The 14,093-nt window shown below is 47.1% G+C and overlaps 1 protein-coding gene across 1 annotated transcript in view; it reads left to right on the top strand.

Moving 5' to 3' along the window:
* Positions 1 to 14,093, top strand: part of DNAH10 (dynein axonemal heavy chain 10) — a 1,282,131-nt gene that overhangs the window by 751,603 nt on the left and 516,435 nt on the right. The window contains exon 42 of the mRNA XM_069215014.1: positions 464 to 598. Within this exon, the coding sequence (XP_069071115.1) occupies positions 464 to 598 (135 nt within the window). The remainder of the gene's footprint in view (positions 1 to 463; positions 599 to 14,093) is intronic.

The raw sequence follows: 14,093 nt of genomic DNA on the forward strand, positions 1-14,093 counted from the left end.
TATTTTTCTATGAAGGTAAAGTTTCATACAAAACCAATTCTAGAATTGTTCCTACTGAAATTTAAAAAACTGTCTCACATATAATGAACCACTTGGAAAAACACATTTGTGGTGAAGATGAATGTAAAAGAAACTTAAAACAAAACTGAGTGAAAATACCTACAAACTACATACATACATAACGAGCATTGAGAAAATGAGGCTTTGGATGATGATGAATAAACTATTAATGACAGGGAAACCTAAAGTGGAATGCACTTTTCATTGTTATGTAAAATAGAACCAATTTTTAAGACCTTTTGTTTGGCTCAAATATTTTCACAATATTTGTGATAATTATCTTCATTGCTGATATGTTAGATCGAAATGATCACAGTTTCAGTCTGTATAATAAAGCTCTTCAGTGAATTGCATTTGCATTGGCAGTAAACATAATTTGTGAAATTTCTAACATTTGTTGCAGCTAGAGCAAACTGAGTTGGACCGCCTGTTTGAAAAATATGTCCCACCAACTATTGAAATGATTATTGAAGGAGTGATGGATGGCAGACAGGGCGAGAAATTGAAGACCATTGTTCCACAGACAGACTTAAACATGGTATGATGATGTTTGCCCAATTTGAAGAAATTATATTGCATATTACTGGTATTCATTTACATTTGAAATCTCTGAAGGTAAAAAGAACCACATTTCCTTGTATTTGCAACTGGTTCCTACCATTTTGAATATTCCTGTCAGAAGCTGAACCTAAACTTGAAGCAACAGCTCACAATACTTAATGAGCACATAAGTTAAGTTCCTCTGTAGAAAAATTGTGTTTGCAGGTATAATTCCCACACGACTATGGACAAATGTACGGATTTGCCACAGTGATACGTTTACGGTAGGGGAGTAAATATGGGTGTGTCCAGTAGAGGCCTGGGTGGAGAGAGGTCATCTGCATGGGGAGGGAACACCTCCAGAGTTTTGACTTTCTGTCTTTTTACAACCATCCCATTGTTTTTTTCTACACTCCCAAAGTGCATACCTACACTTGATGCCAAAAAAACTGACATGGGTGTACAAACGTGTGCAAACTGAGTGTAGTGAAATGTTTCTGCCTCCTAGAAAAATAATGGACACGTCAACAGAAAGAAACAACATTAAGGTAACTGAATAAAGGTGAACTACGAATAAAGATCTATGGTTTTCAATATCTCTATGAACAGCCTTTCAGGAATTCAACTCAAGTAGCACTTTCAGCAGTCAATATCTTCCCCTTAGTCAGAGTTTTGCTCTCCATATTTGTGGAGAACTGTGAGCCAATAATAGTGCTCCTATGGCATGGTCTGCTGTTAATGGCCTACAAATTAAAATTGAGCCTATTCGCTGGTGGCAGGGCCAAAGAATTTGAATCTACTGTCCATGTCAATCTTTGATATACATCTTTCCTCTCACCAGGGCAGTATTATAGAACTCATCAGGCAGAGTGCACTTGGCTGCCATTTTCAAGTAATTGAATTTCCTTCAATATTTTCTTAAAGCATTGTAAAATAATTAATTATGAGAATATTTTGATCTTTCTATTTAATAGTGCTGGCCCTTTGGAGTCCATCTTATAGCCACCAGCCAGCAATTTTCATAGAAACCTACTTTCTCACTGGTTATCACTTCAACCAGAAAAGCAAGTGAGATGGGAAGCTTCTTGAAGCAAGGTCGCCTGTTTATACTTCTACAGAGATAAAGTTTCACTCAAAACCAGTTCCAGAATTTTTTCTAAAGTGCCATTGTCTTTCCAAGTAAATCAGCAGCTAAGGTTGCTGCATGTTATTGTACATTTTCATTTACATACAGTCTGCAGCACCTTCGCAATAGTGAATTACTGGCAAGGATGGTCATGTGAATTGTTGCCATTTTGAGGCTGCACACATTATTGTTGTTGCTCCTTTTATTAATGTAATTATCTTAACAAGAGTGTGTGGGCCGGAGTTAACTCTTTGGTATGTGTCTGGTAATATGACATGTTTGGCACTCAACATCACAATGTATAAGGGCTTGTTCTATGCCCATGCGATGTCATGAGAGGGGTGTTCCTTTATTACAGGTCTCTTTTATCCAGTGGTGGTGTCCAGGGGTCCAGTCTAATCTCTAGGTGTTTGGGGGGGGAGGTTAAGGTCTGGCATCTTCCTTGGCATATCAGAATGCTAAAAGTATCTCTTCCCATGCCAGGAGTGTGTCCCAGCTGCCTCTATCTGGTGTTTATGTTTATTCAGAGGACCTCTTCCTCCACCTTGGCCCATTACAGCATTCTTTGGATGGATACATCTAACTGCAGATTTCTCACCTTGTGAATATTCCCCAGGCATCAGACTGGATCTGGAAACTTTAAAAGCATACTCCTGCGCACTGGTAGGTGACATGGCATCAACGTTGTTCCACTCCGGAAGTGATTAGTGAGCCACATATAAGCGCCACCTATGTGCGTTAACATCTTTTCCTTTTTCACACCTCCAGATGCGGTTCCAGAGTTACTCCTTGGTCTTTTGCCCAAAGTTTACATTGCCAAACACAAGAAAATTGCACGGTGTGACCAATAGAAAAAGAATATAAGGTCTTGTACCTGCTCCCAAAGTCATTCCCACAGCAGATCATTGTTGTGGTCAAAGTTTTTGGCTAAGTCCACGAACAAACATAAGACATCAAACTCCAGAGCAGTGTCAAGAGTGTCAGTGCCAATATCGTTCTCAGTATCCATCAGAGCCACAATCCAAGGTTGATCTTCATGCACCTTGAATTTCTCGACCTGTTTTCAATGTTGCAGCAAGTAAAGGCCTTCAGAGAGGCCATGCTGTGCATATTTGACTGTTTACAGGCTCCCTGTGGTGCCTTTGGGCCCTAAAGATTCGCAGGGGCCTCCAGTCGGACTTCTACTGGCAGGTCCGCCCTCTCCATTGTTTGTGCCCCTTGAGCTCATGGCTGGTTCAGCACCAGCTCTGGTGCCAACTTTGATTCCAACGCCATTCCTGCGCCAGTTCGTTTTGCATTGATGCTGATGCCAGAGGAATATGTATAACCCATAGTGCTATCTGACTTCAAGCAGAATCGACCACAAACTTGACTGAGCTCATGCCCAGTTCCGACCAGCATGAAGCCTCCAGGCAATCCTTCGGATTCCGATACCTTGCCTTTACCACATGGTAGGGCCCAAACTTTACAGTCTTTTTGGCACTGACTCAAACAGTGATAACTATGATGGACAGAGGTGTTCCCCAATATGATGAGGAAAGTTGGAGGGCACACGTGGGCTGGATACTTCCTGAGATACTGGGCTTGTGTACCCACCTCCGCCCTACCATCCTCACCTCCCCCTCTCCGGTCCTGCCATGGAGTAAAGCACCTCTTTAGTTGTTGTTATACAAAGGGCAGTAGGATTTGCAGACATACAGCTACCTACAAAGGGAGCAAAGACTAATGTAGTGATGGAAGTACTGTTCTCTTCCAGGGGATCCTCATAAATAGTCATAAACACTGAATAGTTCCACCCTCCTGCAGGGACCCCTGAGCATTTACAAACACACATGTATATGTATGAAATGTCTAAGAAAAATAACATTTTAGTAGAGAATTTCTATTCAAATATAATATATGTGTAAACAGCAATGCAGTCTATGTTGAGAAACAGGCTAAAAATGCTTTATTTGTGGAGTTTTTTTTTTTTAACATAAATCAAAAATTTCAATTAAAGTTAAAGAACTTTCTGTAGTCAAAGTAGAAGGCATAGAAAGTACAAGCGATCCATTTTAAAAGAGAAAGACTTCACTTGAAAATAAAGGTGCATTATTAGCCAATAGGCTGCATGCAGGTTAATACAGCAGAACCAAAAAATTGGCACTGTGCCTTTAAGACCCTGAGCACCTCCAGTATCCCACATTGCCTCAGGGGTGAGAGTGAGGTGACAGTTGATTCACAGTTAGGTCAGTTCTTTTTTCCCGCTTCTTCTGTGAGGATTCTGAAGCATTGAGCTCTCATTTTTCTGGTTATTTGCCCAGAAAAATTACCTAGACTGTGTTTTTCTCTGATTTATTAGACGATTCTACATTTTTCCTGAGTGAGAGACAAGTTTTTTCTCACAAGAATGCCTTCATTATTCGTGAAATGTCCTTCCTGTGGGAAGAAGGCCCAGTCAGACCCACACTCTGTGTTCATAGTCTGTTTGCCTCAGAGTCACTCTCCTGACACCTGCAGACACTGCAAAAATCTGTCCAAAAGGACTCTCAAGGACAGAGAGAGGATTCGTCTTCATGGTCTGCATGAAAGAGAGAATGTTTCCAAGGAATCTACACAACGATGAGCCAGATCGACGTCGGTATGTAGGAAAGTCCCTGTCTGCTCACCGTCGACATTGTCCCATCCGTCGATGCATCACCGGGTCTCAAAGAGCACACCGCCGTCGACAGCAACTCAAGTGACGTTGAAGGAAAAGACATCAAAGCTTTTACCTACTCATCGGGGTAGTTCTTCGTTGATAGTTGCGCACCGATCGACGTCGAGCAAGTACATCAGCACTCACATGCCGTCGAAGACTAGTCATCAGCTGACAACGTCGAGGCATCTGCCGTCGAAGCCGACCTCAAGAACTAGGTCAAGGTCCCCACATCGTACGACATCGAGGCACTCGTCTCCGTCTGCATACTGCTCGACGTCAAAGCATTCAACATCGAGGCACATTCCTGCAGCGGATCACCGCTTGTCGTCCAAGCATGCGGCGTCGACGTCGAGACCTGAGAAGACGCGAAGGTCTCACTTGATGGCAGAAACCCAGGGATCCCTGTCGACGGCAACACAACAGCTATCAACGTCGAGACAACCTTCTCCTGTACCATCTGTCTCATACAGGGTTTCTCTGCATACCAGCCCTCATCAAAGGTCACCTGAAACTGGTTTTCGTCACCAAGACCCAGTAGTCACGGTTCAGAGTGACTCTTCAGGGGCATCTACAGCTTCATCAGCACATATATCACCTGTAAACCTGTCTCCAAGATGGTTAGAAAGCCTGAATAAAACACCGGCTTCTCTAGATTCTCAGTACTCAAGACTCTATTCACCATCATCTTCTTTGCCTCGTATGCCCTCGCCAACAGCTCTACCTGAACGTGTAAGACCTGCTGCTGGCCAGCCCACCCCTAGACGTAAACGCAGTCAGTCAAGGGCATCCACAAGAAGTAGGTCACGATCCAGGAGAAGGTCTAGATGTAGATCCTCTAGATCAAGGCAAAGACGGCGAAGATCTCCTTCATGGTCTACTGCATCTGAGTCCTCCATAAGAGACTATTCACCTACTTTGACTAACTCTCCTCCAGCAAGAGTTTCACCAATTGATGATATTACTACCTTCAATGAGGTTTTGGTCAGAGGGGCCCAAAAACTGAACATAGAAATTCCAGAGCCGACTACGTCATTGTCAGTGATCTTTGAAACCCTACATCAACGTGCCTTCTCCAGGCAATTACTGCCTCTCGTTCCTGGTCTTTTACAACAGGCTATGGACACATTTCTTACTCCAGCTAGCCTTCGTTCAGCTCCGGCTCGGATACTAAAGAAATATAAAGTCCCAGACCAGGATCCTTTGTTTCTTAGAGTCGACCCTCCTCCGGACTCTGTAATTTTAGCCGCTGCCCGTAAGACTCATTTAGTGGCGTCGGCATCTACGGTCCCTCCGGACAAGGAGAGCAAACATTTAGACTCCTTGGGCAGTAAAATGTGTGGCACTTCAGCAGCATGCATGAAGGTCTCCAGTGCCTCTGCTCTACTGGGGAGGTACGACTGTTCCTTGTGGGACTCTTGAGCATATTTGTTGACAAGTTGCATAGGGAGGATAGGCAAGGTTTCCAAGAGATCCTACAAGAGGGGAGTTTGGGATCCAACCAGATGATTAGTGCTGCTGCAGATGGAGCAGTTTTGGCTGCTCATGGCTGTTCACATGGCATTTGTGCAAGGAGGTCCTCATGGCTGCGCCTCACAGGGTTGAGGCAGGAGGCGCAGCATCGAATCTTGAACCTTCCTTTTAATGGAACCTCATTATTTGGCTCTCACACTGACGATGAGATGGCGAGGATGAAATCGGAGGTAGACACTATGAAGGTGGTGGGCCTGAATAGGCGAAGAGAATATAGAAGAAGGTACAGGCCTTATGACAAGCACCCTTTTCAGCAGAGGGTTCAAGCCCCTCACTGGACCCAGAGACCTCAACAAAAACAAGGGTAGCCTTTCTTTCAACCACGCAAAACTACGAGGGACCGCGCTCCAAGTAGACCGCATCAGTCTACTCCCAAGGCAGCATGAAAACAATGAGGATTCACTTCCCCTAACCCTGTCTACCACTCCAGTGGGGGGAAGTATTACCAATTACGCTCACGAGTGGCACCCGTTACAAAAGACAAATGGGTGCTAAACATTGTAGAGAATGGTTACTCTCTTCGGTTCAAATCTCCTCCACCGTCTCTGCTGCCAACGAGGTCAGCTCCTGCTCATTACTCAGTACTGCGAAAAGAAGTTTGCATCCTGTTGCAGAAAAGACCGATAGATAAGGTTCCATTCGCTCAGCAAGGAAAAGGAGTGTATTTCCAATACTTTCTGGTGAAGAAGAAAGGCCAAAAAGGGGTCTTCAGACCCATTCCAGATCTGAGACATCTGAACAAATACATCCGAAAATAAAAATTAAGAATGCTGGCCCTTCATCAGATTTTCCCTCAGCTACATTCAGGAGACTGGATGTGCTCCATAGATCCACAGGATGCGTACTTTCACATTCCAATCGTACCCAAACATAGGAAATTCCTTCGGTTTGTGGTGGCATCACAACACTACCAGTTCAAAGTGCTGCCCTTCGGCCTAAAATCAGCCCCTCGGACATTCTCCAAATGTGTGGCAACGATAGCGGCGCACTTGAGAAAACAGAATATCTTTATTAATCCATACCTAGACAACTGGCTGCTTAAGGCTCCCACCGCAGAGCAGGCTGTAGACCATCTCAACCTGGTTTTCAATATTTTCAACTCTCTGGGTTTGCATGTCAGTTTCCAGAAGCCCACTCTGATTCCAACTCAGACCCTCCATTATCTGGGGACAATACTAGACACCAAACTAGAAAGAGTGTATCCTTTGGAGGAACGACTATCATCAATAACGAAGAAGTGTCTCACTCTTCTCCACACTCTCAGACCTACGGTCCGTCAGGTAGCATCTCTGTTGGGCTCCATGGCCTCCTGCATTTTCATTGTCCTTAACACACGGCTACATATGAGGCTTCTTCAAGACGCTCTAGAGGATCAGTAGAATCAACACGCAGCCCAATGGGAGGACAGAATAGATCTTTCAACAGGGGCTCTGGTATCATTACAATGGTGGATGCGCAGACATCACCTGCTGGTGGGAGCTCCTTTTCACCAGTCCACTCCTTCCGACACCCTGGTAACGAATGCATCACAACAGGGCTGGGGAGCTCACCTGGACCCCCTCCAAGCTCAGGGCTTATGGTCCAGCAAGTAACAGAGTTACTGCATCAACCTACTGGAACTGAGAGTGGTTCACCTTGCTCTCAAATCGCTTGCCAGATCGATCAAAGGAAAATCATTTGTGGTCCAGACGGACAATACAACTTCAATGTATTATCTAAACAAGCAAGGGGGCACGAGATCTCGCTCCCTGTCTCGGGAATCTCAAACCATCTGGCACTGGCTGATAGCGAGGGGAATGTCCCTCACAGCAGTCTACCTCACAGGACAGCAAAGCTCAGAAGCAGATTTTCTAAGCCGAAGTCTCGTAGACTCCCACGATTGGGTTCTTCACAACAAGGTCGTAGCAGACATCTTCCAGCGGTGGGGTCCGCCTCAATTAGATCTATTTGCAGACGACGTCAACAAAAAATGGCCAGACTTCGCGTCCAGGTACTACCGTCCGGGAACGCAAGGGAAGGCCCTGTTGATGGACTGGTCAGGGATATTTCTCTACGCTTTTCCACTGATTCCCCTGATACCGGCTGTAATTAACAAGTTTTACAGATCCAAAGCCAAGATGATACTCATAGCCCCACAATGGCCTCGACAATACTGGTACACAGATCTCCTCCAGTTGTCAGAGCCACCGCACAGGAGTCTGCCGTGCAGACCGGATCTCCTCTACAGATTTGGGGGGAACATTCTACATCCCAACCTTCCCTCGCTGAGCTTGAAAGCATGGCTCCTGAATTCCTGCAATATGGACATCTAGCGCTCTCACAGGAATGTATGAACATTTTAAAGGAGTCTAAAAGACAGTCTGCGCGACGCTCCTACGCGTTCAAGTGGAAGAGGTTCTACATGTGGTGCCGGCAGCACGATCACAATCCTATTTTGGCCCAGGAGGAGGTTATCTTGCCTTACCTGTTACATCTGGTGAGGTCAGGACTGCAGTTCTCTATTAAGGTACATTTATCTGCCATGACAGCTTATCATAAATGGGAATTGAATGTGGTCTTTTCTAGACTCATGGCCTCCCCGTTCGTACCCATCCACAAAGCTTCTTTGCAACACCTTACATGGAAGACAGCTTTTCTGGTAGCCATTACCTCGGCTAGAAGGGTCAGCGAAATTCAAGCTCTATGTTCGAGGGAACCATTCATGGCTTTCCATGGTAGGAGTAGTTCTGAGAATACATCTGTCATTCTTGCCTAAGGTGGTATCGAAGTTCCACATTAATCAGACGATATCGCTTCCAACATTGTTCCTTAATCTTGTTACTCCGGTAGAGAAAGCTTTGCACTCCCTGGACCTTAAGAGGGTGCTCAAAGTTTACCTGGATAACACTAGGTCAATTAGACAATCTGATCGTCTGTTTGTTAACTATGGACATATGAGGACATGGGAAGCTGCTTCAAAACAAACTATTTCCAGATGGATAGTTTCTTGTATTTTGACTACTTATCAATTGGCTAACAAACAATTATCAGCTAGGCCTAAGGCTCACTCAATGAGATGGAAGGCGGTGACTGCAGCCCTTCTTAAGAATGTACCCATTTCCGAGATTTGCAAAGCTGCCACATGGAGATCTGTACATACTTTTACCAGGCACTACTGTATAGATTCAGATGCCAAAGCAGACACTCAAGTGGGTCAGGCTTCTCTAAGAATATGTATTTGCATAGCATATCATTTTTTCCTGCACTTCTATCATTCCGTCCGCAGAGGTTGGGGATGGGCTTGCTAATCTATTCAGTGTTCATGACTATTGATGAGGATCCCCTGGAAGAGAGAGATACGTTACTTACCTGTAAATCCTAGTTCTCTTCCAGGGGTATCCTCATCAAAGTCATACACAACCCACCCTCCTCCCCTTGCAACAATACTCATGTGTCAAGTCTATTGCTCATTATCACTGAAAAAAGTACTGACCTAACTTTGAAGTAACTGTCACCTCAGTCTCGTCCCAGAGCCATGGTGGGATACTGGAGGTGCTCAGGGTCTTAAAGGCACGGTGCCAATTTTTTGGTTCTGCTGTATTAACCTGCATGCAGCCTATTGGTTAATAATGCTCCTTTATTTTTAATGAAGTTTTTCTTTTTTTAAATGGATTGCTTATACTTTCTATGCCTTCTACTTTGACTACAGAAAGTTTCTTTAACTTTAATTGAAGTTTTTGATTTATGTTTAAAAAAAAAAAAAAAAACTCCAAAAAATAAAGCCTTTTTAGCCTGTTTCTCAACATAGACTGTATTGCTGTTTACACATGTATATAATATATTTGAATTGCAATTCTCTACTAAAATGTTATTTTTCTTAGACATTTCATACATATACATGCATTTCTGATGGATACACCTACCTGTGGATTCCTCACCTAAAGAACTTTCCCCCACGCGCCAGCTTCGACAGAAATTTCTTCTAGCTCTGCACGTCGACGATGACGTCACAATTGCCCGATCCACGCGACGCTGTATGATGTCATCCAGGCAATAAGAAGCCCTCGCCGACGTGCAGACGTCAGTTCCCTTTTTTCCGTGCCTTCGAGTAACGGTTTTTCTTCGAGGCTAACAGGGAGCTACAGTTTCACTTCAGTGTTACTATGTCTCAGCCGAGAAAATCTGGCTTTAAACCTTGTAACCAGTGTGGGGGTCGGATGTCGGTCACAGACCCCCATGAAAATTGTTTATGGTGCCTTAGTTCCGACCATGAGGTTGAGTCATGCAGCTCATGCCAACGCGTGAATCCTAAGGCCCTTAAAGAACAGGAGGCAAAGTTATTTCTGGCCCGCTCAAAGAAAAGGAAGGAGAGGCGTCATCGCAGAGAGTCTTCTTTGCGATCTTCAAAGGCTCATCGACGTCATGGAGACTCTCGGTGTCGTCATGAATCACGGCGCCGATCGAGCAGGGGCCGATCCAGATCGCCGTCCGCTCGGCGCCGGCCGACGTGGGAGGTTAGTCCTACTGTCACGCCTCCGCCAACTCCGGCTTCTCCGACGTCTTCTTTGTCGGTGTTTGAAGTCGAGCCTCATCAGGAGCCGACGGCTTCTCCTGGGCAGGAGATGCCTGGTCCATCATCGGCTTCTCCTCCGGCTCCACAGACTTATCCGGCTTTCCCGGCGCCGGGTACGGATCCTGCTGCATTTTTAAATGCAATGTTTAACATCTTTTCCACCATGGCACCTGGTGGAGGGCATGTGGGTCCGTCAGGTCCTTTGGCCTTTAACTTGGGTGCTCCGGCTCCTTACAAGCCAACACCCTTTATGCCCTTTCTTCCTTCTGGAGCCGCTTCGGATTCACCACGGATCCAGTCTACAGTGAAGTTGCCTGTGGCGCTGGAGGGTCCGGCGTCGGATGGATCCGAGGAGCGACGCCGACGAAGATCTTCGGCGTCGGCCGACGCCTTATCGACGCCGGGGCTCTAATCCAGACTCCGATCCAGGAGATTGGCTTTACGGCTCCTGGAGGAAGAGGAGTATAGCAGACAACATTTGGAAGAAGGTGAGATCATGGAGCCTTCGGGAGATCTACAGGGCTTGGACACAGCAAGTGGCCTTGACACTTCCCCTGAATGGGATCTGGCTTCCCCAGGGGAGTATACAGAGGAGGCTGCGTCATTTCATGCAGTAGTAAGGAAGGCTGCAGACTTTTTAGACCTTCCTTTTCCTGCTGCAGAGGTGAAAACAAACCTTCTGATTGAAGTCCTGCATCCGGCGTCAGCGGTGGCGGAGCCTCTCTTGCCCTTCAATGAGGCTCTTTTGGACCCCATTAAAGATATCTGGAAGAAGCCAGTGACTTCGGCAGCTGTCAACAGGGCGGTAGCGAGGCGCTATCGTGTGGCTCCAGGTGATCCGGACTTTCTCACCAAACATCCAACTCCGGAGAGTTTGGCTGTTCAGGCGTCATGCTCCTCCCGGTCAGCTCCTGGTTCGTTCCCCGGGGCCCCTGCAGACAGGGATTCTAAGAAAATGGACCAGGCAGCTAAAAAGGCCTTTTCTTCTTGCAGCATGGCCTTGAAGTCGACCAATGCGACTTGCATTTTGGGGCGTAATATTCATGCCCTTATGGAGGAGGCTAAGGGTCACCCTGGTTTGCCACAGAAGGTATTGCACCTATTGTCGGACGCTCAGGCGACCCAGGTGATTCAATATGGGCTGGACACCTCGGATTCAGTGGCAAGAGCTTAGGGCACATCCATAGTGACGAGGCGACAGACTTGGCTGCGTTCATCAGGTTTCTCCCAGGATGTGCAGAACACTCTCCTGGACCTGCCTTTTGACGGAGATAAACTCTTTGTAGCAAAGACCGATTCTGCTCTTGAACGCTTTAAAGAGAGTAGAGCCACGGCGAGGTCGTTGGGACTTCAGGCAGCCACTTCCTCTGCTTTTAGATCTTTTAGAAAATTTTGAGGATTTGGTCGTGGCACCTCCTTTTGTGGCAGGCTCCATGCGGCAGGGCAGCAACCTGCAGGAACCCTACCTTACAGATCCTTCAGGGGCAGGGGTAGAGTACGAACTAGAGGGGCCACCCAGCAGCACTCTGCCTCTTCCTCTTCCTCAGGAGGGGTGCAGCAGGGAAAGCAGCCTTAGTCCTCCACCACTCCCTGCTCACGTGTCTCCGGTAGGGGGGAGACTTGCCCGCTTTCTTCCCATGTGGGAGTCCATAACATCAGACTCCTGGGTCATCGACATCGTAAAGAAGGGGTATGCTCTTCCCTTTCGGAAATTCCCTCCTCCCTTCCCTCCCCATCCCTCCTTCTGTTCGGACGACCATCTTCTGTTATTGCAACAGGAGGTGATATCCCTTTTTTTCGAAAGGCGCAGTGGTGTTGGTTCCAGAGCAGGAGAGGGGTCAGGGCTGCTATTCAAGGTACTTCCTGATCCCCAAAAAGGATGGTCGGTTACGTCTAATCTTGGACCTGAGGATTTTGAATTGGTTCCTCAAGCAGGAAAAGTTCAAGATGCTGACCCTGTCACAGGTTCTCTTGGCGTTGAACGAAGGAGATTGGATGGTGTCTGTAGATTTGCAGGATGCGTACTTCCATATTCCGATCCGCAAGTCGCACAGGAAGTATCTCCGGTTTGTAGTGGGGTCGCAGCACTATCAGTTTGCGGTCCTCCGGTTTGGTCTTACTTCGGCACCTCGAGTCTTCACAAAGGTGATGGCGGTGGTTGCAGCAGAGCTCAGAAGAAGGGGAATAGCGGTATTTCCCTATCTGGACGATTGGTTGATCAAAGCCAAGTCTCCGGAGCTCTTGCGGCGTCACCTGCAGTTGACAACTCAGTTGTTGTTCGACCTGGGTTTCTCAGTCAATGTGCTCAGATCTCACCTGGAGCCCTCTCAACGCCTCCTGTTTATAGGGGCAGTACTGGACACAACTTTGAATTGGGCCTTTTCTCCGCCCCAGCGGGTTCAGGACATTCAGGCGTTGATTCCAATGTATCGAAATGGAGCGGTAGTTCCAGTCCTCAAGGTCCTTCGTCTGCTCGGTCTGTTCGCTTCTTGCATTCTGCTGGTCACTCATGCACACTGGCACATGAGGGCTCTTCAGTGGTGCGTCCGCAGGCAGTGGTTTCAACACAAGGGAGATCTCCAGGATTCGATCAGGATCTCCAGAGACACTGCCGCGGATCTTCAGTGGTGGACTGCGGTTGGCAACCTGTCGCAAGGAAGGCCGTTCTCGCTGCCTCCGCCAGTGGCCACAGTTGTGACTGATGCTTCCACTCTAGGGTGGGGAGCTCATCTGGGGGACCTGGAGATCAAAGGTCTTTGGTCTCCAGTGGAACAGAGGTTTCACATCAATCTGTTAGAATTGCGGGCAATACGTCTGGCTCTCAAGGCCTTCCTCCCTTCCCTTCGCGGTCAGTCAGTTCAGGTCCTTACGGACAACACTACCGTGGGGAGTGGGGTCATATCTTCTCTGCAGAGAAGCTCTTCGACTCTGGTCCTGGCTTCAGGAGCACGAGATTTGCTTGGTAGCAAATCATTTGGCTGGAGTTCTGAACGTACATGCGGACGTTCTCATTCGGCGCATCTCGATCGATCACGAGTGGCGTCTTCATCCGGATCTGGTTCTTTACATCTTCCAGATGTAGGGATGCCCGCAGATAGATCTGTTTGCTACTCAGGAGAACACACACTGCCCGTTGTTTTGCAGCCTCCAGTATCCGGTGCAAGGAGCTTTGGGGGATGCGTTTCAGATGCCCTGGAAGGGTCAGTTGCTTTACGCGTTTCCTCCCATACCCTTGATTCCTCGAGTTCTGAGGAAGATCTGCCAGGACCGGGCCCAGGTCATCTTGATAGCCCCGGATCGGCCGAGAAGGGTGTGGTATTCAGACCTTCTCCAACTCTCTCTGTGCCCTCCGCTCCGTCTCCCTTACAGGGCAGACCTCCTCTCGCAGTCGCAGGGGCAGATTCTACACCCTCACCTCCAGAGCCTGCACCTTCATGCCTGGAGATTGAACGGGGCAATCTGAGTGCCTTTTCTCTCCTGCCGGAAGTGGTGGATGTTATTTTGTCAGCCAGGCGACACTCCACCAAATTGATCTATGCAAACAGGTGGGCCAGATTTGTAGGTTGGTGTGGAGAGAACCAAATTAATCCCTTGAAGGCTCACTT

This window comes from Pleurodeles waltl, chromosome 11 (assembly GCF_031143425.1).
Source record: "Pleurodeles waltl isolate 20211129_DDA chromosome 11, aPleWal1.hap1.20221129, whole genome shotgun sequence".
Classification (NCBI taxonomy): domain Eukaryota; kingdom Metazoa; phylum Chordata; class Amphibia; order Caudata; family Salamandridae; genus Pleurodeles; species Pleurodeles waltl.